Consider the following 26,643-nt stretch of genomic DNA (forward strand, 5'->3'; position numbering starts at 1 on the left):
CAAAGTGTCTCATAGACTCACCAAGATCAAATTCACTATCATCGTCCTCATCATAGTATCCATGTTCAACATCATCATATGATGGATCAATTCCTAGAGAGAGTGATTCATTAGATAAATGATCATCACAATAGTCATGTTTATAAAATCTAATGGCTTCAGAGATGATATTGCTAATGATTTCAACATCTCCTTTGGCACGCATGAGGTCACGAAGCTCAAATACGCAATCGTCAAACTTAGGATCACGAGTACTCATTTTATTCAAGGCAATAGACTTATGAAGAATTTCATCTAGATTTCGCAAGGAATAGTTTGGAAATCTTTCCTCAAGAAATCTCCATATGGTGTAGGCACAATCAAGAGCAGGCAAGCTAGCAATCAAGTTTCTAGGCAATCCTCTAGTGATAAGATCTATAGTTCTAAGATTGCGGATCATGTCAATAGACTCATTAAGGGTAGGATGCAAGGGGTCAACAAGGCGAGCACAAGGGGTTGTAATGTACTTGCTCAAATGATATTCATTGAAAATCTCAAGCATCTCATTTTTTCACTCATGAAAGAACTCTCCATCAAGTATAGGCACTCTATGTCTAAGACTCCCCAACATAGACACATCCATCTTCCTCCAATGGTGATTAAACCAAAGCAATGGAGACCAAAGCTCTGATACCAATTGAAAGGACTCTTAGTAAGAAAAGTGGCAGTTTTTAATTTCTTCAAGTTGAGGTGGAGTTTTAGCACATGTTTAAACATTCACAATACATATCAAGCAAGCATGACAAGAGTATATGAGCAGCGAAAAGTAAAGCATGCAAATTTCAATAATCTAAAGGGATGGGATTGGAGTGTGCAAACGCAATTGGAGACACGGAGATTTTTTATCCGTGGTTCCGATAGGTGGTGCTATCGTACATCCACGTTGATGGAGACTTCAACCCACGAAGGGTAACGGCTGCGCGAGTCCACAAAGGGCTCCACTCACGAAGGGTCCACGAAGAAGCAACCTTGTCTATCCCACCATGGCCATCACCCACGAAGGATTTGCCTCACTAGGATAGATCTTCATGAAGTAGGCGATCTCCTTGCCCGTACAAACTCCTTGGTTCAACTCCACAATCTTGACGTAGGCTCCCAAGTGACGCCTAATCAATCAGGAGACACCACTCTCCAAAAGGTAATAGATGGTGTGTTGATGATGAACTCCTTGCTCTTGTGCTTCAAATGATAGTCTCCCCAACACTCAACTCTCTCACACATATTTGGATTTGGTGGAAAGATGATTTGAGTGGAAAGCAACTTGGGGAAGGCTAGAGATCAAGATTTATGTGGTTGGAATGGAATATCTTGGTCTCAACACATGAGTAGGTGGTTCTCTTTCAGAAAATGAATGCTGGAAGTGTAGGCATGTTCTGATGGCTTTCTCCATGAATGAAGAGTGGGTGTAGGGGTATATATAGCCTCCACACAAAATCTAACCGTTACACACAATTTACCAAACTCGGTGGGACCGAATCAGAAAACTTGGTCGGACCGATTTAGTTCAAAATGTGACCGTTAGGCATTTCAGTGGGACCGATATGATCAACTCAGTGGCACCGATGTTCTAGGGTTAGGGTAAAACCTCATCTCGGTTTGACCGACTACACAAACTTGATGGAACCGATTTTGGTAATAAGCGGAACAGAGAGTTGGTCAAGCAAACTCGGTGGGACCGATTGCACATCTCGGTGAGACCGAAATTATTGCAATAGGCAACAGACAGTTTGCAAGCCCATCTCGGTGAGAACGAGATCCCATCGGTGAGATCGAATTGATTAGGGTTTCTGGCAGTGGCTATCTCAAGTGAACTAGGTGGCGCTAGATAGATCAAATCTGTGGGGCCGAGTTTGACTTTTGGTTTGGGACATATGTGGATATGAGAAAGTGGTTGGGGGATTTTGGATCATATCACTAAGCACTTTGAGCAAGCAAGCCATTAAGCAACACCTCATCCCCTTTTAATAGTATTGGCTTTCCTATGAACTCAATGTGATCTTGGATCACTAAAATAGAAAATGTAGAGTCCTGAGCTTTGAGCTTGAGTCAATCCTTTGTCCTTAGCATCTTGAAGGGGTTTCACATCCTCTTGTCCATGCCACTCCACTGTTGAACTTATCTGAAACATACTAGGTAGAAGTATTAGTCCAACAAGAGATATGTTGACATTAATTACCAAAATCACTCAGGGAGCACTTGTGCTTTCAGTATGAAGCATAGAGTTTAGGCTCTCACTTCGCTGATTACTACTCAGTGCTAAGAAACAATGCCCGCCATATATGGAGCACACCAGACTTTCCTCATTTGATACATGTGATGCAGCCATGACTCATCACTTATTATTTGACTCCTTTCTAAGAAATCTATCCATTTTCTTTCATGCTCTTCAATGGAATAGGAACCATTATATATGAAAGATCTGAATTCTTCCCTAACTACGTCATCATGCAGAGGACGTACAATGCTCTGTTGAATGTGTCATACACACAACCTATGGTTTCAGTCAAGAGAGATTACCCTGATTGCCCTTTGCATTGCAAGATCCCGTTAGTGATCAAAAATATTGAATGCTTCAAGCAATACACAAATGCACTTGGGCAGGTGTACCAATCATTGCGAGGTCCCCGTTAGTGATCACAAACATGTATGTGCTCACCTTTCGGTAACATGGAATCAATAGATTTTTCGTATGCCTGGATTGTTTCATGAGAAATAATCACACATGCAAAAATAACAATGTTGCGGTGGTTATTCAACCCGACAAATGGCACAATGGCAGATTGTACTTATTGATCATGTGTGTGCTATGAAAAAACATCGTTGAAAGCTCGTAGTCAAGCCAGATTGGCTATCAGACCAGAACAATCCCTTATGATGCCCATCTTTATCAACCAAGTACTTGACGAAAAATTTGGATCTCTCTCTTGTCGCACCATCATGTGATGGATCACCGTTTGAGCATTACAAAAAATGATTGTTTCCTGCTTGTAGAGATAGCGAAAATTATAAATGTATCTCGTCGTGCATTCAACCTTATCATATCCCCGTATTGAATTTGCAAGGTCTCCATGATTTTGCGTTTGAGGATCCCAGAATTTTCCATCTCTACAATGCTCACTTTCAACTCGTCGCTCATTCGTTTGTGTGAATGCAATATACAAGAAAGGTCCCATGGGACCAGAGGATGGGGTGTGTTCATCTATGAAATCTTTCACAAACCACCACCATGTTTCTTTGACTCTTACAATGACCAATTTGGGTTTACACCCAACACGAGTGATATTTTGTGGCCTCCTCTTCCTTTTCATGTGCTTCTCTTCATGACAATCTCCGTGACTACACACAAATTTCCTTAAAAAAATATCTTCATGAAAGGATATGTTGAGTGGGATGAAGCCAACATGAAGGTAATTTTGAGGAAACTCGTTTGTAGTCGTGAAAAGAAGCAGATGAAGAGGAAGAGGAGGCCACGGAATATCACTCGTGTTGGATGTAAAGTCAAATTGGCCATTGCAAGAGTCGGGGAAACAAGTCGGTGGTTTGTGAAGGATTCCATCGATGAACCACCACAGCAGCCGCCAAAGAAAAAATATGACGGATCACCTCCACACCCGAGCTCGACGCGGCTCAATCCTTGATATGCAGCTTTGCAGACCTAACAATGCACAGTACTAACCTTAATCTGAGATCATATATTCGTATATTCCAAGTAATCCCTTCATTCCAGAATATAAGGTGCATCAGTTTTTGTGTAAATCAAACTTATGTATGTTTTTTTTGGCGAGGAAACTTATGTATGTTTGACCAAGATTATAAAATAAAATATATCAACTCCTAGAAAACCAATTAAATAAATATAAAAAATACTTTCCGTGATGGATCTAATGGTTCAAATTTGGTATTGTAGATATTGATACTTTTGTCTTAAACCTTGGTCAACCATGCACATGTCTAACTTTTGAACAAGTAATACACCTTATATTTTGAAACGGAGGGCATGAAAAACAGAAAATACTCCCGCAAAAAGAAAAGAAAAACAGAAAATACACATCAACGCATGTCAGTACAAATTTGCATTATCTGATTTTGTTGGCAATTTTGGAGCTCGGCACTCCAGATTTTATCGTGCCATGAACCGCTTGACGCCCATTCTTTTTGCATGGTAATACATGTCTCATTCATATCATAAAGAACAAAGTACAAGTCATGTAAGAACCGACATGACAAAACTGAAAAGATAGCAGAACATCTTTGAGCTTGACACTAACGCCCGTCACCTGCCTCCGGTACCACCACAGCAGCCACCGAAGAAAAGAATGAAGAATCACCTCCTCACCCGAGCTCGACGTGGCTCCATCGCTGATATGCAGCTTTGCGGACCTCCAAGGTAGCTCACCAAAAGTGAAGCCATTGCCCTTGAACGGACACATGGCAACTGCCCAAAACCTGCACCCGAATGTACTTACACGACACAATACATGTTGTTGAGACAACCCTCTTACAAAGTACTTTTATACAGTATTTCTTTACAGAGGGACGAGAATACAAAAACTAAGCTAAAGACAAGCAAATCAAACATCACTCGACTAAAAATTGAGAGGAATTATTGGACGCCACCAGCTTGCCGCCGAGCAGTATCACCGCCGGAGCTGCGAGACCACAACTAGAAGTAGGAGGAGCCGAACATCAGCGGACGTCTCCTACATTAGACAACCAGACTATGTCGCAACGCCCCACCAATATGCCGCCAGATAGAGCCGCCGGCCCTCTCGATTCTCGCTCCGGATCGAGGAGCATCGACCTTGTAGCAAGCAGAAGGGGTTAGGGCAGTTGCCAGTGATACCCCGCGTGTACAGGATAGAAGACAAATTGAGTTGCCGTCACACTGGAAATAAAGATGTTTCAGGTCATGATCCATGCCCACCCAAATAAATCGGTGTGTCGCAACAAAAAAAAGAACCAATCTCTCCAATAACACTCCCAAGAGGGTTACGAATTGCCGAGTCCGACGTGTCTTTCGGGGTTTTCGCCCAAATCTTAAACAATGGTAGGAAGGAATAATGACCATGCTCCAAGAGGACACGACACCCAAAGGATTAAGCCATCACCGACATAGACACACGCTGAGCTTTCGTTCGGTCTCTCCATCGCATCTCATCGAGGAAGCCTAGCTACCGCGCCGACCACGAAAGGGAGACACATCGCGGTTGTCTGAGCGCCTGAGAGCATCTCTAGCAGACCCCGTATAAAGCCGCGACCCGCAAAATAACTATCAAAATACGGGTCGACGCGAAAAATGCTGCCTGATCAGACCCCGCAAACGCGTCCGACCCGTAAAAACTTTTGAGAGGTGCGGCAAATCCCATCCCTAGCCCGCGAAAACGCAGGTTTCCGCCTCGCCCCTACGGTGCCCCGTATCCCAGGAAAGCGGTTGGCGGGAGGGACATTTCACCCTTTCCCCACCCCCTTCCACCGCCGCCCGCCATTGGTTCCGCCCGTCCATCGCCGGCGACTTCGGCCAAATCTGCGGGCAGAATCGCACCGCGGGAGCGCCCCTACCATCTTCCACCGAGCCGCTGCACCGGCTCCCAGGATCCGCCGATCCGAGCCGCCCCTAGTCATCATCGCCGCCCGGGATCCACCGCCCCCGAGCCGCCCCTAGTCGCCATCTCGGGATCCACCGCCCCCGAGCAGACGGTGAAATTGTACTAGTGCTTGTGCCGAGCGGTATGCATAGTTAGTTAACGTGGCGCGCGTATTTGTGAATTTACATGGAATTGAGCCCATGCGAGAAGTTTTTGCTCGACGATTCGTCCGATTTGGACAACTCAGATGTTGAGACGCTGCTTGTCAACTACCGCCAGCAGGCGTTGGTGATGGCCCTTGCCGTCAAGGAGCACGAAGATGAGAACCGAAAGAGGCGGCGAGGATCGATCGTCGGCCGTCTTTGCATTCCTCGAAATCTCCATCTCGGGAACGAGATGTTGATGCAAGACTACTTCGCGGAGAATCCAATATATCCGCCGCACCTCTTCCGGAGAAGGTACCGAATGCACCGATCGCTCTTTGTGAAAATTGTTCAAGCTTGCGAGGCCAATTGTTGGTATTTTACTCAAAGAAGAAATGTCGCGGGCTTGAAGGGATTTAGTGCATATCAAAAAATCTCGGCAGCTATGAGGGTAATTGCATACGGCATTACGGCTGACTATGCCGATGAGTACCTTCGCATTGGTGAAGATACTACAATTGAGTCAGTGCGTAGATTTGCCAAAGTGATCATCCATATCTTTGGTCCTGAATATCTTCGGGCACCTAACGAGGAAGACACAAAAAAATTGATGGCATCTAATGATAGAAGAAGTTGGCCTGGCATGCTAGGAAGCATAGGTTGTATGCATTGGACTTGGAAAAATTGCCCAAAGGCATGGCAAGGAATGTATTGTGGCAAGTCTCGTGATGCAACAATTGTGCTAGAGGACGTAGCATCCGAGGATGTATGGATTTGGCATTGGTTTTTTGGTATGCCGTGTACTCTCAATGATATCAATGTGTTGCAACGGTCTCATTTGTTTACTAGGCTTGGTAGTGGTGATGCTCCTGCTTGCAACTACACTATCAATGGGCATGAATACACAAAGGGGTACTATCTTGCAGATGGTATATACCCTCCTTGGTGCACATTTGTCAAGAGCATCAAAGACCCCCGAACTAGGAAACGATGTGAATTCGCAAGGGTACAAGAGGCAGCCCGAAAAGACATTGAAAGACCATTCGGGGTTTTGCAATCTAGGTTTGCCATTGTTCGTGGTCCTGCTCGTTTTTGGGACAAGCGATCCTTGAAAAACATCATGACATGTTCACAATATGATTTTCGAAGATGAGAGAGGAATGAATCTTCTACGACAATGTGGGTAGCCGTGTCAAACCAGCTAGAGACCCTAACCGCATTAGAGCTTTTCTTCAAACCTACAAGGAGATTGAAAATGCAAACACTCACTTTCAGCTTCAGGAGGATCTCATTGAGCACCATTGGCAAAGGTCTGGGCAATGACAAATTCCATTTTTCCATTCATTTTCATTTAATTCATGTGTGATTTGTATTCGGGGGAAGTTTTGTATTGAATTATTTAGTTTGCTTCGGTGATTTGAATAATTATTGTAATTTGGATGATTATTGTATTGTAATATTGACAATTTTCTTATATTGCAAATTAGTATTTTCTGAATATGTGCATATGTGTCAAAATTAGATAAAACCGTATCTGATATGCGGGCCGGCGCGGGCGCTAGCCGAGCAGACCCTGCATAGCGGAACTGTAAAACGGAATATTCACGGATATTCTGTTTTACAGTTCCGCTATGCGGGGTCTGCTCGGCCGACGCCCGCGGCGGCCCGCAAAAACCTTTTTTCGCGAACTGTAAACGAGTTTTGCGGGTCGGGGATATACGTGGTCTGCTAGAGATGCTCTCAGGATCTGGTTCGGGGCACAACCACCACCTGGGGCACCGACTATGCAGAACTCGCTTACCCATTAAAGATCAAACCCATTTGTCCCATTGCCCGCTAAAGACCAAGCTCCTTGTTTGTCTAATTGGGTGTCTCGTAGCGCTTGGAAAAATATATCGATTTTTGCTTAATCACATATGCTTATTTGTAGGGTGTACGTGCTTAATTAGACAACTTCACTGTATAAATAAGCATTGGTGCTTCAGATAAAGTTGTGTTTTTAATAAGCACTAGCTAATTGCCAGTGCATTGCTAAGTGAACATACATATTCTAGTGGTTTAACATCAATCGTGTCCGACATATACAATACACCCATCATATTCTATATTTTTGTAACATTTAATTTGATTTGAGTATTGATAGGGGCAGTTGCGAAGCTTAAAGCTCATTGATGGGCAAGTCGGGGAGTCCGAATAGAAGGAAAAAGCATGTGGTCTGGTGTTCCAAGAGTAAATGTATAGTGTATAAATTCCAAAATGCCGTGCGGGCCACGGCTCATTCGGCCTTGCGTAGCTCCGCCCTTGGATAGGGGAAGGCAAGAATTTATTTTTTTGATTTAGTTGAGATTTGATAAGACTTGATTTGAGTATACACGTAGGGGAAGTCAAATAAGTTTTGATTTAGATAAGGTTTTGGTAAGATTTTATTTGATTTGATTGAGTTAATACATGACATTGTTTTGATAAGATTTAATTGAGTTAACCAGAACATGGTTTCCAATAGTACAAGGAAAACACCAATTTGGTTTAGATTATTTTTCCAAACCAGGGGGCGAAAGTACAAAAAAATTTTTTACCGAAAAGGGGACGAAACGAAACTGCATTTGGAGTCGTACAAACATCAACTCATTTTTAATAGCGGATATATCTCTCTAAACGCTTTGATTGTACTTATTATGACCAAAGTGAGCACGCGTTTTTTTCCTTGAGCAAGAGTGGATTTTCGTCACTCGTATGCACCCGAACTCATTACATGGGAGTCCAATTGGTTGAGATTCGCGCTCATTACCCGGGAGTCCAATTCGTTTAGATGCGTGCTGCAATCCGTCGAACTTTTTTGGGGGGAATTTTCGGTGCACAAGACAAGATTATGTACAATGCGGCTTTGGCAACTTAGGCAATCTTGCATTTCCATGTTCTGAAAAAGGCATGCGGGCTATTCGAACATCTGAACAACTTTGGACAGCAGAACTGCTCCAATTGCAATTCGGTGCACGAGATTATTTGCACGATCAATACACCGTTACCCAACAAATTTGCGTTAGTTCCTACATCTATCTCCCGGTATTATATACAGCTCGTCTCTCTCACTCTCAAAGTCAGTACATTTTCCAGCTTCATTCATCGCTGGAAGTTATGAGCGTCGGTATTTGCCCGTTGTCTGCAAAATCCAACTTGTTCAGCCTCATGCAGCACAGCACATGCTCAGGTAGCTCCTCGGCCTTCTGCGCCTGCACCCAGACGACAAGGTTCAGATTTTCAGCCAACAAAACATCCCTCAAGCAAACTAATACCAAGGCCAAGAACAGAGGGAAAATATTAAGTACCTGAATGGTCAGCCCAAGATCAATGACACCATGTTTCAGCCGCTCTCGGAAGGTCTCGAGGCCCTTTCGCGATATGTAGCTGAACCGGTGCACGTCGATGTCGATCTCGAAGTAGTTCGAGCCCTGCATCACAATGAACAAACGGACGCACACGTTTCAGTCAGGACTGGGACATGAAGAATCTCTGAATTTGAGCACATGGAGGAAAATGTGAGACAGCATAATTGGTTAGTACCTTGTAGAATTTGTGCTGGGGCCTAGACAGCACCGGCTTCTGGTTATAGGTCTGCACAAGCCTCCTCTCGGCCGCGCTGAGCTGCAGGTCTTCAGGGTTTACAATGCCGGCCAGGATTTTCAGCCTCTCTGTGTAGGGCACGTTGCTGTCCACCGGGAACCCCTTGACCTTCTCCATTTCCTCGTTCATAACACTCTGCATGACCAATTACTCATCAGAAACTTGTCCAAGCCTCAAAGGTACTGAAAGTTGTTAGATTGTAAAATGAAATAGAAATGTAATCAATTTGGCTCACCTTGATGCTGTCCTTGAGCTGAGGAGAGATCTCCTTGTCGAAGCTATCGGATATCTTGAAATACAGGACCAGGCTAACGCCATCGCCATCGTTCTCGCCGAACATGGTAGTAGGGTAGGTAGGCAACTGTACAGATCAGTTAGCTTGTTAAATTCAGACCTAACCAATCAATACCCAAAGGTGACAAATCAGTACTACTCCCTCTGGAGCAAGTACTTGTTAAGTGGTAGGTCAAGAAACACGAGTGAATTACCTGAATGTTCACAATGAGGAGCGAGGGGAAGGCGTCGTGGGGCTTGAGCGACGGGAGCGCGATGTGCTGCGCGATGTGGTGCACCTTCCTTGGGCAGGCAAACATGTCCGCTCCGATCGGGGTGTAGGGGGAGCAGTTTGGGGCTGGGGATTTCCTCTTGTCTCTGCAACCAGTTCATAAGCTTCAGTCAGGCATGCTGACAGACGAAATGCGCAGCGAGTGAACGCACATCAGGAGTTTCAGTAACATTGCTTCTTACCTGAAGAAGCCCTCCCCTCTGACCCTGAACGCCGACGGCTCGAGGGCCGACCAGCAGCCCTCCGACGGCTTCTCGCCGGCCGCACACGGCAGCGTCAGGCCAGCTCTCGGCCGGTACAGGTACTTGGCCGAGCCAGCTGAATTGGCCGTCATTTTTTGTCAGCAAAGCAGGAACGAAATGCTGACAAACAATTTAAACGCGGTGAAAGTGTTGATCTTGACTCACTCATTTCGGTCATCTCATCGCCCTCGTACGACCTCCTCCGGAAGGAGAGCCTGACGACGGCCGATTTCTTCCTCTGGTGGTGCGGGCTGAACCCGGCGACCGGCATCGGCTGCACCTTGTGGCTCGGGACGGAGCCCGGGAGAGGCCGAGGCGAGCAGGACGCCGCGCTCTGCGGTTCTTTCAGGCCACCGGCAGCGGCATGACCAGGAGCAGGAGCAGCGCCGGGGTCCTCGCTTTTCTCCGGGGGGTCGCCCTGGCACGCCTCCGCGTCCGCGATGCTCCGGAGCCGGTGCACGGCGTCCGCCAAGCACGCCGCGTCCTTGCACGGCGACGCGCTCGTGCCGCCGGCGACGTCTTCCGGGAGAGGATCTGGATTTTGCAAGGAGGGGAGCATCTGAGCACCGCGAGTCTGGAACTTACTGCAGTGCAGGGCAGGAAAGATGGGGACGAGCGCCATACCTCCACTGACGCTGGAGTAATCGTTGTCGTCGTCGTCGGAGCCGGCCGTGTCTCCCAGCATGCTGACGGAGTCGTACCACGCCTCGTCGCAGATCACTGCAAAAACAAGAAAAGTTTCAGGGTTCCTTCTGATCGATGAAGTTTAGCACCGGCCGGAGAAGATGAGGCGTTGGTCGGCTTGGTGTCTCACCATTCCCTGCGTCCATCTGGCTGTGCTGCCACTGCAGCTGCGTGAGGTGGAGGGTCACGCCCGAGGCCGGCGGCGCGCCGTCGACGTGCACGACCCCGTGGCGCGCGGCGAAGCGGCCGGCCGCGTCCCCGGCGATCGCGGCGGACACCTTCCGGCGGAACCTGGTCGCCGTGGCCGACAGCTTCCTGGAGGACCTCCGGCGGCGCCTCGTGGTCGACACGCAAGAACCCATGGCCGCCCGGCACGCACACCTGAACGGACCAAACCTCGCAGAGTTAGCAACTCATGGCCGGCCCGCTAGAAGCTTGACGGACGGATATATACCGCACTTTGGGAGAGACTCAAGGGCCGGATCAAAGAGCTTTACCTAGCCTTATCGATCAATCAATATAGTAGTGACCTCCAATTATCTCAGACTCCTCAGCGGATAATGCCAGGAGAAAAGGGGGTTCCTCTCGGACACGGGAGCGCGCCCGCCAACAATTCCGCAGTCTCCAGCTGCCTACCACCACCCCAAGCGACCCCGGGAGCCTCTACTTGTACCACTACCTCGCTATAAGCATCATCCTAAATCCTAATCATGGGATGGGAGGGGAGGGAGGCGAGAACGTGACGCGCATGCCACTTAGTTAATTGACCCGTGCCCGGCCTAAAGCGTGTTGATCATCCATTCCATGGGTGGATCCCCTCCCTGATCTTTCTTGCTCCGCAAAGGCGCGGCATATGAATCGCCGGGAAAGGGTAAAGAATTCCGAGGCGGAGGGGAGGGGCACTGCCCGGTCTCTGTCACGCGTGTTCCAGGAACCCAGCCCAACCGGACCTAACTCAGCGGGGTCGCAACAGTGCCACTGGCTCCACTAATTAATCCGGCCATGAAGCTTCTCAGCTTCCGTTCCGTTCACCCTGTTCTTTTATGGAGGGATGGAATAATGGTGAGGTGGTTCGACTGCTGCTCGAGGCTCGGTCGATCCAGGTTTGCTTGGGTTAGGGTGGTCAAACTGCGGGTGAGTGCGCGTCTACTTGGTCACGGAGGAAGCTCCGTCTGGCTTGTCTGGACAAGGAATGCTGCTAGGAGAAAATCATGTCCCTGTTGATGGTTTTGACATGGCTTGCTTCCAAATCTCCGCAAACACATCCCCCCCAAGCAAAACAAAATCCTCAGATTCGATGTGTGACATATATGCAAAGCGAGAGACCGCGACTGATGCGGACATGTAAAGAAAATATCATGTTTGTACCTTTCAAAAAACAAAAAAGAATCGTGTTTGAGCGAGCGGTTTTCGTTCTTTTTATGGGTGGTGCGTGCGTGCGCTTTAAGCTTTGCTTCTCGCCAAAATCGGAGTCGCCTTGTCGTCGTTGTCGTCTCTGCGGTCGACAGTATTGGTGGCCTTGGGCTCACTACCGAGGAGGTTGTAAGGATTCGGTTTCGCGGTTCGGGGGGCTAAGGTGACGTCGGAGTCGATAGATTGCGGCCGCGATGGGCGATGTCGACGATGGTGGTGTGGCCGACATCGTGTGGCCTCCGTTGGGTTTGAGTTATGCTTGTTGCCTTTGCTCGGTAGACTGGTGGTGCTCGAGGCTCGCTTGCTTCTTACGATTTTCTTTAATCGACATCACAACTCTTTCCTCTTACAATGATGTGCGTGAACTCTTTGACGGCATTGGTTGCCAAAAAGTATATGTCATGTATTCCTCTCCACTAGAAAATGTAGGTCCTCTTTACGGTTTGGGCCACCCAACAAATATTACCCAAACATTTCTACTAGTATGAAATTGCAAATACTACATCCATTATAAAATATATGCATTTCTAATGTATGTATATCTACTTTTATTTGAACGGGCATACTTTTGTATATATATATATATACATATAAATCGGTGGTCAGAGCTTCATGTTGAAGAGTATGCCAGATTTCGAAGCGGCTTACATTTATAGACAAGAGGGGACACTTTTACATGATTTGTGTAGACACAAAATCCCATTGAGTAGCACTATACGATATGTAGAGAGATCCTATGTCCATACTCCTTTAAACAAACTAAATTATAAAATGATTTGCTTTTCTTGGGCATAGCTTGCACGCCACTGTATGTAACAACACAAAAAGAAGGGAATATCAGCAACCACTAAACAAACAAATGGCACTGCAAACAGCTAGTAGCACTTGAAAAAGGCCGCCCTCCAACCTGATCAACTACAACAACAAACTAATAAAGCTCATGCCAGTTTTATTTTTTGTATGCAACGGAGAACCATTAAACAATGGTGATGCAGCCGGGCAGTCCAAGCCGTGACCTTTTCATATCAGAGGAAGAAGGAGCAGAGCACACATCGTCTGATCATCGCTCATAATGCATGCTGGTCGTACATCCTCCTTTCTTTTGCTGTCTGCTGGTGTGCTCCCCATGTTGGACCACGGCCCATAAATAAAACCCATGTACCGTCAAATCACAATCCCGGAAAAAGAAAAAGAGAGGAAAAAACAACTGTGTGTGATGGATGGATGGATGGATGGATGGATGGATGTGTGATGTATACGCACAACCTGTCATGTCAGGCAGCGAATGGCCGAACGTAGTGGGCGTGATGAATGCATGGCCCTGCGGCGTGTCGCTCTCTGTAGCAGGTTTTGAATCAAGAAAAGAAAAAAAAATACACACCGACGTACATTGCATATGATGTGAAGTAGTAGTATCGTGTCCAGAAACAACAAAGGAGACCAACAGTGTGATTTATAGTATAAGGTAGAGGGAGCGATGGATCACCTCGTTTTGGCACGCACACCAGATGGTACCGGGTAATGTATGATGGCAACGCTTTTGTTGACGAACAACTGACAGGAGCAGGTGGTGAGGATGCTACTAATGTTATACCAGTAGCGAAAAAATGAAGACCTTAATAGGAATAATTAGGCGGTGGGGCTATTTATATAGACTTGGCTGCGAGAAATTGAAAACATGAAGAAGCCAGGAGCAGCATAATGCTCTATCGGCGGTAGTGTGCGTTGGTGCAGATTCTGTTTTGCGATGTACACACCGCACTGACTGACTGAGTGCAGGAGCGAGCACGGAAGAGGATCGGCGACGGGGACGCGTGCGTGCGTGCGTGCGTGCAGCCGCGGAACGCCGTGGTGGGCCGGCCGGGTGCGGCCTCCGGCATCGACGGGGAGACTTGACCGCGTACCGGCGCAGCACGCGGTCCCGAGAATTTCTGGCCCATTTTCGCTGTCGCGAATGCGAATTACGTCTCGACTCGACGAGTCTGAATCCAACACCTCCCTTTAGAATTTACTATATCTTTTTTTTGGAATAAGTTCTTCCGTTTAGATAGATAGATAGATCAACGGCGACTCTGCTTAGACCCGTCGATTTCTCCTGGGTTGGATCCAGCTGCGTGATTTCCCGGACACGGTTCGGTTATATTCCCGGCGAGGGAACCAACGGTGCGGATGGGTAGATCTTGGACGTGTGTCGTATGTTAGTTCAAGAAAGAAGAGCGGCTGTGCCCTGCCGTGCATGGTGGAGTTGCTTCCGTCTCGAGATTATACTTATTAACCAATAATTTAGTGCATGGTGGAGTGTTAGCTTTTGAATGGTGGCCATCATTGGCACTAGTACAAAGCAGAAACCCCGATGAACACATGCTAATTGAAAGCTACTATGCACGAGAGCGATGAGTTCGGCGTTCGTTGGCCCGTGGTGAGTGCTTCTTTTTCTTTCTCTCTTATCTTAAATAATTCTCCACGGACCGGAGTGCTGATTTCTCTTCTGTTGGAAAGTTTTTTTTTAATGTTCTTCTGTTGGAAAGTGAAGGGCACCGGGCGAGGAACGCATGCATGCATGCGGCGCAGGAGCGGTTGATCGACCCCCACTCACTCACGTTATTATTCCGTCTCGTCGATCGTCTCCACATTCGCCGCATCTCTACTGCTCAACGCATCTGGAAGGAAGACCGGCCGATGGCCATGTACGCTTCTACTGTTGGTCAGCACGCGCGCCACTGCCACCGGAAAGAGACGGAGCTGCTTTGTATCGAGACATCGACAATCATCATTTCGGAAAGCATTGGCAGCAGTAGCTGCGGTGGCAGTGGGTGTCCGAATGCACCCCACTCCACGCATTTCTACATCGATTTTCATTTATTTATGTGCACGAATTGTTTGGTGCATACAAAGTCAATATGGTACAGGAAGAGCGTGCCCTAATCATCATCCATAGCTTCGGAGATAATGATGCAAGAAGCAAGCATGGCCGTGGAAACGGTTCGGAATTTCAAAGCGCGACTCAAAGGCTGTTCCGGTTTGAATTTCATGTTTATATGTTTATTAAAAAAAAAGAATTCCATGTAACTCCCTCCAATCGGCCGCAGACCTCCCGCCCGATCTGGAATCAAGTTCTGAAACGATACTTCCCCATCGACAGCATCAAGCAGGGAATGGAAGTTACTGACGCACTGTGGCATTGCTTCTTTTGTCGCCGTTGCGCTTGACACTTTTTGTCGCCTCCGTCGCCTTGTAATCATGGTGATGTGGAAAGGCCGGGCCACGCGATATGATAGGCTGAGATACCAGCTAAGCTAAGCTGAGCTAGCCAGCAGTCTCCATCAGCATATGCCGTGAGTGACTGGCCGCCATTTGTCTACAAGCTAATTAATCTAAGCTTACTTGGGTGCTAAGCTGCGACCGAGGTTTCTACCTATAGCCTCGTCGATGTCTCTCCAAATAGCAACAAGAATCCTTGGCATGTTCCGTCGATTATACTCCCTACTTAATTAGTAGTACTACCATACACATGAACTCACACGTCGTCTAATAAAGATCAGAGTCGTCATAGGTGTCACTAACTTCTTCTCCTACTGTCCCTCAAAAAGAAAAACTTCTTCTCCTACTCAAAATGAGGCCTCCTTTGATTTAAAGGATTTTTCACTGGAAAAACATAGGAATGCTCATTCCATTGGAAGTGCTACTGTAGTGCCGTTTGATTTACAGGAAACAACTCGTAGGAATACTGTTGCAATCCAGAGAAACTCTGTTTGTCTCCTCTGATTTTGCAGGAACTGGAGCATTGAGTCGGACCTCTTTTTTACACGATGTCCAAGGCAATAGAGAGTTAATTCCTCTCGTGAGCCAACCCATGTCTTCTATGGACGCAGTCCATTGAAGAAGGCACGTGCAACTGCAGAACTTGTGTCAGTTAGGTGCATGGCTTGTGTCTAGGCTAGTTTGCAGCAGTGCATGGTTTTTCTGCTAGTAATCCATTCCTACGTTTTCCGTTCCTGTGTTTCAAACATGCATCTGTTCCCTATTCCACTACTTTTCCTCTGCTTTTCATTCCTCTGTTTTACATGTGTCTTCTACGATTTTCATGTGTTTTTTCTGTTCCAGTGTTTTTACAATCTTGTGAATCAAAGAGGCCCTGAGTATTTTTTTTAGGGTATGGACAATGATTAATTTTATCCTATCGCTGTAACTGGGCCTGCCCACCCCCGAAAAAAAACTTGGCCTGCCCAATCAATTTTACCTGGGCCTTGCATGCCTAAGCCTCACAGCCCACACTCCAGTACGATCTTTAAGTTCCTCAAGACGGCCCAATCAGAGCCGCATTCCGCAGCCCTTTCCTCCCGCCCGCGGCGCGCGCCCAAAAGCTTCCCAATTCCCACTCTCCGTCGCCATTCCCCTTCTACTACCCCGTCCCGTGGATCTTAGGGTTCCGACGACCTCCCCGCGCCGCCGGCCGCCACCTAGCGCCCGCCGCCATGTCCCAGCCAACCACCCCTCGCCGCACCACCCGCGGCGCCGCCTTCGCTCCCGATTCGCCGGCCTCCCCTCCCAAATCCAGGCCCAAATCCTCGCACAGGCGCCAACTCCTCGCGGCGGCCGCCGGGCCCAACGATGGCGAACCCCTCGACGCGCTCCTCGAGGCGCTGCCGGGCCGCCGCGCGCAGGCGACCGACCTCCTCCGGCTCCTCGCGCCCGCCCCCGCGCTCCCCGTCCTGCTCCACGGCGGCGCCGCCACCGGCAAGACGCGCGCGCTCCTCCTCGCGCTGCGCCACCTCCGCCCCAGCCCGCGCCTCGTCTACGCCGCGCTCCGCTCCCTCCCCTCCCCTCGCGCGCTCTTCGCCTCCATCCTCTCCCAGCTCAACGCGCTGTCGTCCTCGAGCTCCTCGCGGCAGCGCGTCCCTGACAAGCCATCCGACTTCATCGCCGCGCTCCGCGACGCCCTCGCTGGCGTTGTTGCCCAGGGCGAGTTTGTTTATCTGGTGTTCGACAACCTGGAGGTTTCTAGGGGCTGGGACAAGGGCGGGCAGCTTCTTTCCCTCCTCCTCCGCCTCCACGATCTCCTCCGGTTACCGCAGGTCGTGCTCGTGTACGTGAGCAGCGCAACGCCTGACGCCTACTACACCATGACTGGCTCTGTTGAGCCGAATCATGTTTACTTCCCGGATTACACGGTGGATGAGGCCCGCGACATCCTGATGCGGGGCCAATCCAATCCGAAGCTGTACTCATCGTTCCTGGGGTAATGCACTTCCTCCTTCCTCTGTGTCAGTTTAGTCCTGTTTCTAATGGACTGTGGCGTATTTCGCATCATGAGCAGCATACTCAATGAAGTTTTTTCTTTTGTTATTCTGATGCTTTGGGCAGTGTGGTGCTGAAGCCATTATTCCGGGTGACAAGGAGGGTTGATGAGCTGGCAGCACTGCTGGAGCCGCTTTTCAGGAGGTACTGTGAGCCATTGGGGGACTTGCAGGCGGTTCCTGATGAGGGTATGAGGCGGCGATTGTTTGAGCATTTGCAACCACATTTGGCTGTGGCATTGAATGAAACATTCAGTGTCCCCATGAGAGCTTCAGTGGAGAAGTGCAAAGATGACAGTTCTGGTGGAAAGGCTAGTGTTAAAAGGCAGTTTGGTGGTAGAGATGGTCTCTCGAGTGAATTGGAGTTCCACATGTCCGTATCAGCGAAATACCTACTGTTATCTGCTTTCTTGGCTTCAAGGAACCCCGCTACTCTAGATGCGGCTTTGTTCGATTCCACTGGAGGTTCTGATACCCGTAACCGCAAGAGAAAGTATGCCGCATGATATCATTTCTAGGCTCGCCCAAACTTTGCAGACTTTTTAGATGTTAACATTGTTGTTTTTTAATGCAGGAGCTCCCAGGCCTCGATAGACAGAAAGGATACCATGGCTGAGGAGATACTTATGAAAGGTCCTGGCACATTTCCTCTTGAGAGGCTCTTGGCCATATTTCAGTGCATCACATCAGTATCAGAAGATGTGCTTGATGAAGTTGAATGCCCAGACAGTATGATGGCTGGAAGTGGAACGAATGCTTTGATGTCAGATGTTCTGCTACAATTGTCAACGCTGTGCAATTCTAATTTCCTCTCTAAAAGTCGGAGCTGCCCATTAGAAGGCTCAGCTAGATACCGATCCAACATCGATGAAGATTTAGCTCTCAAGGTGAATATCTCATATCATTTGTAACATCTACCATATAGTACCACAATGTTGTTAAATACTCTTATGTTGTGCTCTCAGTTTTGTGAATGCTTACTTTATTATTTCACAGGTTGCCAGGAGTGTCGGTTTCCCTCTCTCGAAGTACATGTACAGAAGATAGCCTTTTGATCTGTAGTCTAGGCAACAGAAACTACTTTTGATTGCTCTAGATGCTAATATGATCTGCTGAGATCTGTTCAGTTGCCTTGATTGTAGAGTGTTGAGGCAAGTGTTGGATGCCCCTTGTTGCTTTAAATTCTTAGCTTATTCTTCCCCTTGGAAGATTGAGTATGGTACCCAGTCCTAAAGTTTATGTACCTGTTTGTCTGTGAGCTTTCAATGTCCCATGACTTGTATTATCTCGGCTATTTGATTTGATTATCAATAATATATGGTTGTAACAAAATCTTTCTGTCTAAATTGCCACAAAAAAATTCTTCAAAATCTCTATGTAAAGACCATTACGTCAATATGCAATAGCATAATTCTGACTTTGCAGATCATTCCCACTTCTTTTAACGAGTTACATTTATCTATATCTTGTTCATTACCAAACTTTTGTACTACCAATCCCTGTTCCAGTGGAACCCTTTGAACTGCCACTGCTTCTGTTCATGTCAAGTGCTGCATATTTAAAATTTCACATTTATCTCTTGAGGTGTATGCGTATTGCCCCTGTCAGCTGATTAAACATTACACATTCTTTTTAGTCTCAAGGGGCTATTATGTATTTCACTCTACTCCTTTATCTGAAAATTGAATTCATATATCGTCTCTAGATGCGTGGACAGTTTAAAAAGTTTGTGCGTTTAAAGTTTCACTAAATTATCCCATTTTGTTGAAGAAATACATGCAATATACAACCACTGACCCAGTCCTCCATTAGTCAATTGAGCTGCATGCTGACATCTCCAACTTTGGTGATTTCTTTTGTGAAGAATAAAGTAAAATTACTAAAATTCTTAATTTCATGTATATGATGATGAAGCCAAACTACCTTCATTTTACCGACCATTGTACTTCTGTACAGACTGATGGTCTACATTTTTGGCACATGCTTCATCCTGCATAGTTAACACAAAGCTATGGAGCATCTCCCATCCACATTTATCTGCATACGGCGAATTCTTTTTAATAATGCATTCTGACTGGCTGGTTTGAGGTTTACCAGTGACACATCACAGGACCCTTCATGATTGATTGATTCCAAGTGCTTTGATGTGACGGCTGATTAATCTTTCCTTTAAAAGCACAGTCTCTCTGATCAAGTAGACCAGTCAAGATAATCACAAGGTATGTTCTTTGCCCTCCAAATACTTCTCTCTGACAAGATGGTATTGTACCATCATTTCAGTGGCATATTTTTCAATTTCGTTGCAAAGCAGGATGTTGAACACTCATGATAAATTTAGTATTGAGAACTACCTGCAAGAATTGTATTACCTCCGTCCCAAAATTCTTGTCTTATACTCCCTCCGTCCCAAAATAAGTGACTCAACTTTGTACTTACTTTGTACTAAACTTAGTACAAAGGTGAGTCACTTATTTTGGGACGGAGGGAGTATTTGTCTAGATACGGATGTATCTAACACTAAAACGTGACTAGATACATCCGTATCTAGACAAATTTAAGGCAAGAATTTTGGGACGAAGGGAGCATGTTCCAATTACCATGCCATGTACTGACTTATAAGTTTGTGGGTGTTGAACTTCCCCAAGCTGTATTGAAGCAGTTATTGAGGGCTTATGATACTGAACAGAAACAATTTATGCTAATGGGTAAAGAAGAGCACCGAATGTAGGTGCTGTTCTTATTTTTCTCGAGGTATTTAAAGTAATGCTATTCCCTAGCTGTCTGGTAGTGTTCAATTGCAGTTAACTAAGTAACTATTACATGAATGTGGAAGTAACGGCTGTTTGGCACTATTGTGCACTCAGAAAATTGATGTTGCAATATCGTTCTTGGATGCGGCCATCGTTGACTGTTCATAACTGGCTTTACAAGCTACAACTTCCTAACTGGCTTCCTGCACAGCATAATGCAACATAACACCATGTCACCATGGTTCCAAGTTGAACCTAAAAAGAGTATGATGCTATAGTTGTTTGCATTTGGGTGGTACAAGGGGACATCTTAAGATGCTTGTATGCTGATATAGGTAGCTGTGTGGTGCAATTTCTACTCTTTTCACCTAGCCATTCTACTCGGTAACATTTTCTACGTTGGAATGATCTGACAATATTACTTACATTCAGCTGATGATGGAATTACCTTACCTCCAAGCATCAAATAATAATCAGGATTAGCAGAATATGATGGCATGGTTTAATTTACAAACCGTCTTACAATGTCCCCTAATTGCATAAAACATACATCCTTTATCATAACACACAATGGCTGGATGCTCAAGTAACAAAAATACAAAAAATGCATTTTCTGCTGTTAGGAGCCTATCACAAATTCTTCCTGTACCATATATATCAAGGCAAAATCCCTTCTACTAAAGTAGTAGAGATGTCTGCATGGGATCAGACAAGATATTACAGTACCTCCTTAATACCCTTACATACTGTGATAACACCATGGTATCTTCATCTTCCTTGTACATAAGATGGGATAGCATTACCAGATTTCTCCATGCTATCCACATTGGTCACCTCCAAGCTCTTCATTGCGATCCCATCACTGGCGCCGTCAACAACATCACCCTTCTCTTGAAGTTGCAAGGCAAATTCAAGTTTCCATAGCACGTCTCCCATTGTTGGCCGGTCAACTCCATAGTCAGCAAGGCATTTCTCAGCAGCCTCAGCAAACATCTCAAGTGAATCAGGCCTGATCTGTCCTGCTATATTGGGATCAATTATTTTACCAAGCTCCCCCTTGCGGTGCCATGTACGGGCCCACTCTCCCAGATTCACTTGGTCTCTTGGAAGGGCTGGATTGATGGCTGGTCTTGCACACAGCACTTCAAAGAGTACCACACCAAAAGAGTATACATCAGACTTATCTGTCAGCTGTTGACGTCTGAAGTACTCTGGATCAAGATACCCAAAGCTTCCTTTGACAGCAGTGCTCACATGAGTTTGTTCGAGGGATGGAGCATCTTTTGATAGGCCAAAATCAGCGACCTTGGCGACAAAATTTTCATCAAGTAGGATGTTGGTAGTCTTGACATCACGGTGAATTATGCCCTGAGCTGAACCTGTATGAAGATAATGCAGACCCTTTGCTGCCCCAATGCAAACTTCAAGGCGCTGCTTCCAAGAAATAGGCTTGATGTTTGTGTCACCATACAGATGATCCCTTAGTGGACCATTTGACATGAACTCATAAACTAATATCATCTCGTTGTTCTCATCACAACAGCCAATGAGTGAAACCAGGTGGCGGTGGCGAAGTTTTGATAACATTTGAATTTCAGTCAGAAACTCATTCATACCTTGATCAGATGATGGATTGCCTCGCTTGATAGCCAGCTGTGTGCCATCTTCAGTAGCACCAAGATAAACTTTTCCGAAGCCACCAACACCAATAACACCCTTTTCTTCAAAGTTTTTCGTGGCTTTCTGAATTTCGACGAAGGTGAAATAGCGCCCCAATCCATAAGCACTGGATGCAAACACGCTCGAAAATCCACTCTTGGTCCTTGTGGAGCCAAAGCGATTTCTGGAGAGCCTGCTGCAACTGCTCATGAAGCTTGAGGACGAGTTCAGTGGAAGAAACCAAGAATGGAAGCTGTTTGTCCTCTGCCATGCTGGTTTACGGTTTCGCCTGTAGCATATAACTACAGCCAATGCAGCTGTTGCTGCCAAAGCAAATGCTATGCCAGTCAGTGTCGTCTTACTAACTTCTGAGCTTGTTTTTGGTGAAAAAAGGCCATCTAAGCTGTTTGCTTCATTGCTTATCTTCATGATCTCAAGGCCATTAAGGATGGCATTGGGGTCGCCGGAGTCGATTGTGTTTGGGCCAACCTGGACTACAAGGGTGGAATTGATGATGCTGGAAGACTCAGCAATCAAGTCCTTGTAGTAGGCTACTGCAAGCCCCATTGTCAGGCTCGATAGATCAAGGTTGGCAACAGCCATCATGCCATTAATATAGACATTGAAGTAGAGGCTATTGAGTGTCTTGCTGACAATGTCGCTGAAATGTAGGCGGATAAGGTACCTGAATCCCGGCTCTGCAGCCATTTGCCATGTTATGTTGAATCTTGCATTTGTGATATTTGTTGAGGCCATCTGCTGTGCTGTTGAGTAGATGCTTGCTGGAGCGATGAGGGGTGTGAGAGTCTTGTCATCAGGGTACTTGATGGTTCTAGGAGGAACCCAAGCTGCCTCTGCTGCTGCCTCAAGCTTCAGAAAAGGTGCATCTGGCTGCCAGGTTCTGCCTAGTGTGTCATTAAACGATGTAACCAGTGCACCACCCATGTTCAGCCGGTAGACAACCTGCAATGCACTGTTAGATATGTCAAACTGGTCCTGAGGACCCATTCTGGTGGTGGTATTTGGAATAAGGCTTGGTGGGGCTGAGACGACCTCGATAGCATTGATGAATGCTATCGAGTTTTTCTTTGGGGTAAAGATGATCTTTAAGTTGTCTCCCTGTGCTGACACAAGATATTCCCTAAACACAGGGTTTGGAGGACTGGCTATGAAGGAGAAATCATGGAGAAGGACCATGCTATCAGTGGACACGGAAAATGTTGCCGTGGTGAGGTTGTATTGGCTATCGGTGATAGGTAAGAAGTAGAGCCGGATCCAATGGCGACCAGGCTGGGAGATGAAGAAGCTATAGGTTGAGATATCAGAGAATACTCTTGCATCAAGGTAAAGTGGGGATAATGGTGAAGCAGAAGCCAGGGATGCTTTAGCGGCGATCTTGATGTCCGTCGGGGTTGACAGAAACGATACCGACTCAGGATCAGAGCGGAATGTCCTGCCATCGTCAACCTGCACAGCAGCTGATGCCCCGCAGCTTAGGAGGTAGTTGTCTTGAGGCACGAACCGATCTACTTTTGATGCAATTGCATTGGTGGTGGCTACACTAGTAATGGAAAGGATGAAGAGGATCAAGAACATGGGCACTCTCTTGCACTCAGCCATGCTTCTGGCCAAAATTGCCAATGCTGGCATCAGAAGCACCGGCTTGCAGCAAGAGCTATTGGTGGCCTCTCATGCGAGGAGGGAAGTGCTCTTTTGGATTGAAGAGAGGGAAAGGACGCAGGGATGAATGAAGTAGTCTTTTATTGGTATTTTTTTTTGGGAGGGGATGCATTGGTTCGTAACAGAGAAGATGTTGGTTGGATGCACGTCCAGCTGAGAATCAGTCAGTCCGCGTTTTAAAAATCATGCCGAATGAGCAACTTATTAGTATATCTGCATTTCTTTCTGGAGCTCCTCCACAGAAATGACAGGTGGATGCCTTACTGTGCTTTGACAGGAAGCAGGCCGACCAACACAATCGCTGCAAAGCACCGCAGCTAGACAAGAATCAGTCAAGCAGAACTGTGCAGGTATCATATCTATATATTGAGATCGCTGAATCTTAGTGGTTATTCAATTCGATCTCCGAGGTCTTACATCTTTATCTGAAGATATCTTTCGCTGGTGGGCTTGATGTAGGATATTAAACTAGTGGGCGAAGTAACAGTTGGATGTTAACAAGCCAATGGGTTTGATTACTTGTACAGCTCAAATAAACGCTTTTAACAAACAGGCTAGGTTGGCAGCACAGCTGTTCCTAATGGAATTGTAACTTTGAAGGAGAATTATCTGCTGAGAAGTCCCATGTCCCACCATTGTTCTAAGACAGCATGGCCGTGCCGTACGTTGTATTATGGTTTTTTTACTACCTTCGCCTTCCTTGAATTTGGTTTGATTTCAGAAATCATGCGGAACTATTATGAGAATATATATATCCAGGCTGTCAGTCCTGGCATCAAACGAATTAACCTCCCATCAATCATGCCCAGAAGAACGTTTTCACTGGTTTTGTTCCTTGTCGTGCGCATCGATATTGTTCCAGGAATTGTGCCACCCAGGTTCTTGGCCATTTCTTCAAGAAGAGTATAGTGTTATTAGTCTAAGAAGAAAGATTAAAGACGATTTGTTCTTCTACCGATAGGCTCTGAACTGTAGACGTGGGAGCCTCGCAGATGTCGAATACCCTGTACCTGCTGGAGAGACAGCTGCATCGGTGTATCACGTAAGTGGCAGCCCATTCTCTTTGTTTGACCAGCGAAATAGTGGGATTCCATTCACTTAGGCGGTGCTTATCATATTTCCTTCTTATATAGAAATGCAGCCCAATCATTGCATTGTTTATCTACAGTATTTTTAGTGCTCACAGAACCTGCGATCGTCATTAATGAAATGGAATAAAGATTGTGTCTGCACTCCCCGCAAAAAGAAAAGAAAATTTGTTTCTGCACGTCTATAGTTTCTTCCCACGGTATGGATTTCTTGCACGGTTTTGGTGGCAGACCTGGCTTGATGGTCTGCGGCCTCATTCTAAGTCCATTGCCAGCCTGATACGGCCACTCGTAATGGGCCTATCTTAAGTAGACCTGGAACTTCGACTTTAAGAAAAAAGTGCCCCTCAAAAAAAAAAGTGCCCCTAAATAAAAACTTAAAAAAAGAGTAGACGTGGAACTCTGGAAGCGTTGCAGAATTTTAGCTGGGGCATTGGCATTCTTTTCGCCAAATACTCATTTTGAGATAGGATGCTATTTAAAAGAAAAGCTATGATGTTATTATTATTTTTAGTTTTTTCCGCTACGTTATTCTTACGGGTGATACTGTTCTGTCCATATATACAGTCAAAATAAAAATAAATTCAAAGGCTTGAAAGAGTAATTTCTGCTAACGTGTTTGCTCTCTAAAATTCGGACACTTCTTTGCTCAATCCGTTTTTACTACTCCCACACAACAAAGTAGTTTCTAAACGAGGGCAGAGCAGCATTTTTTTTCTTCTTTTGCCCAACTTCAAGCCGAGCAGGCAATCGAACGGAACGGCCATCCCGTGATCCGTTGGGCCATACCTGCACCAAAACAAGACAAATCTCGCGCAGATAAACCCAAACCGAGCCAGGCCAGCTCCGGCGACCAGAAAACACAACACAGGCAAAGACAACCTCACAGTCTCTTCCTCCTGCTCCTGATGTCAACGTGTGTATAATTATCCAGCTAAATCCGTGCGGCATCGCTCTCACTCCACATGAGCCCCCTCACAAGCTGCTAAAACTAGGAGCTCGTAGCCGTGCCGAAATGGACCCTACTAACTGGACTTTACTTTCGTCCGGTGCCTAATGATTTGCCTATACTACTAATAACACAGCACACACATCTCGCGGATCATCTGTTTGGATCCTGGACTGTGATCTAATAGTACTCTAGTGGTTGCTGTCCAGTCCTCAACTATTTTTGTAGCCCGTCCAAATCGTGGGAGCTGTAAGTTCTAACAAATTGTGACTGGGATGTACGAGCAGAGTACTGCTGCCCTGGGCCTGTTGAGGACTACAGTTTTGGTTCTTTGTGTCACAAGAATCGAACGATGTGTTGGTTGTATGTATAAAATTTTGGCTTGTCGTCAATGGTGAATGATGGGTCACTGTTCGACGATCGTTGATTACCATGGCATGAAGAACGCTTAATTGGCAGGGGCATCTTTAGGTACGGATCCTTCGGGAGCCCTGTTTGCGCTCTATTTGTGATGGGGCCCTGCCTGTGATCCAAAAGTTCGAGTTAACAAAAGCTCGTAAGCTGCCTACCTGCTTGCGAGTCGACATCGGCGTGACGGCTCTTAGAGTAAGGGTAGCGATATCTTAGCTAGCTTTGCTCGATTGGAAGGTAGAACTATTTGACTTGGATTGGCTCGGGTCCCCCAAATGTAGTCAGAGTTAGTTTTTCGCGGATACGCAAATCTTGTCGTATCATTGCATTAATAGAAGGAATAGAATGAGTATAGATAGGGGTATAACACATGACACAAACACAGACAAGCATGAACATGATGCCCGGAGCAGAGGAACAAGGGATGCTCGGCCCAAAATAAAGGATACATCACAGCTAAACCTACCAAGCTCGACCCAAGGGCGGCAATGCCGAACCAACAAGAGCACCAACATCT

At 46.4% G+C, this 26,643-nt stretch overlaps 2 protein-coding genes and 1 non-coding gene across 3 annotated transcripts; 1 reads left to right on the forward strand and 2 right to left on the reverse strand.

Annotated features, from left to right (window-relative positions):
* Window positions 1-8,650: 8,650 nt before the first annotated feature.
* On the reverse strand, window positions 8,651-11,971 carry LOC109744382 (uncharacterized). The gene is made up of 10 exons (XR_005758067.3): window positions 11,377-11,971; window positions 11,010-11,260; window positions 10,820-10,915; window positions 10,361-10,729; window positions 10,136-10,271; window positions 9,877-10,039; window positions 9,624-9,749; window positions 9,329-9,523; window positions 9,094-9,216; window positions 8,651-8,997 (listed from the first exon to the last, which is right to left on the reverse strand). It is a non-coding gene; the product is annotated as an uncharacterized protein (transcript).
* A 4,653-nt stretch (window positions 11,972-16,624) lies between these two features.
* Window positions 16,625-18,921, forward strand: LOC109779892 (origin of replication complex subunit 5). The gene is made up of 4 exons (XM_020338501.3): window positions 16,625-17,531; window positions 17,657-18,082; window positions 18,164-18,476; window positions 18,586-18,921. Exons 1-4 carry the CDS (start codon window positions 16,768-16,770, stop codon window positions 18,634-18,636), a joined length of 1,554 nt encoding a protein of 517 aa, XP_020194090.1. The 5' UTR covers window positions 16,625-16,767; the 3' UTR covers window positions 18,637-18,921.
* Window positions 18,922-20,116: 1,195 nt separating this feature from the next.
* Window positions 20,117-25,932, reverse strand: LOC109779906 (probable receptor-like protein kinase At5g61350). The gene has a single exon (XM_020338513.4). It carries the CDS (start codon window positions 23,646-23,648, stop codon window positions 21,108-21,110), a length of 2,541 nt encoding a protein of 846 aa, XP_020194102.1. The 5' UTR covers window positions 23,649-25,932; the 3' UTR covers window positions 20,117-21,107.
* Between the last annotated feature and the right edge of the window lie 711 nt (window positions 25,933-26,643).

The sequence above is a fragment of the Aegilops tauschii genome, chromosome 5 (genome assembly GCF_002575655.3).
Source record: "Aegilops tauschii subsp. strangulata cultivar AL8/78 chromosome 5, Aet v6.0, whole genome shotgun sequence".
Lineage (NCBI taxonomy): Eukaryota > Viridiplantae > Streptophyta > Magnoliopsida > Poales > Poaceae > Aegilops > Aegilops tauschii.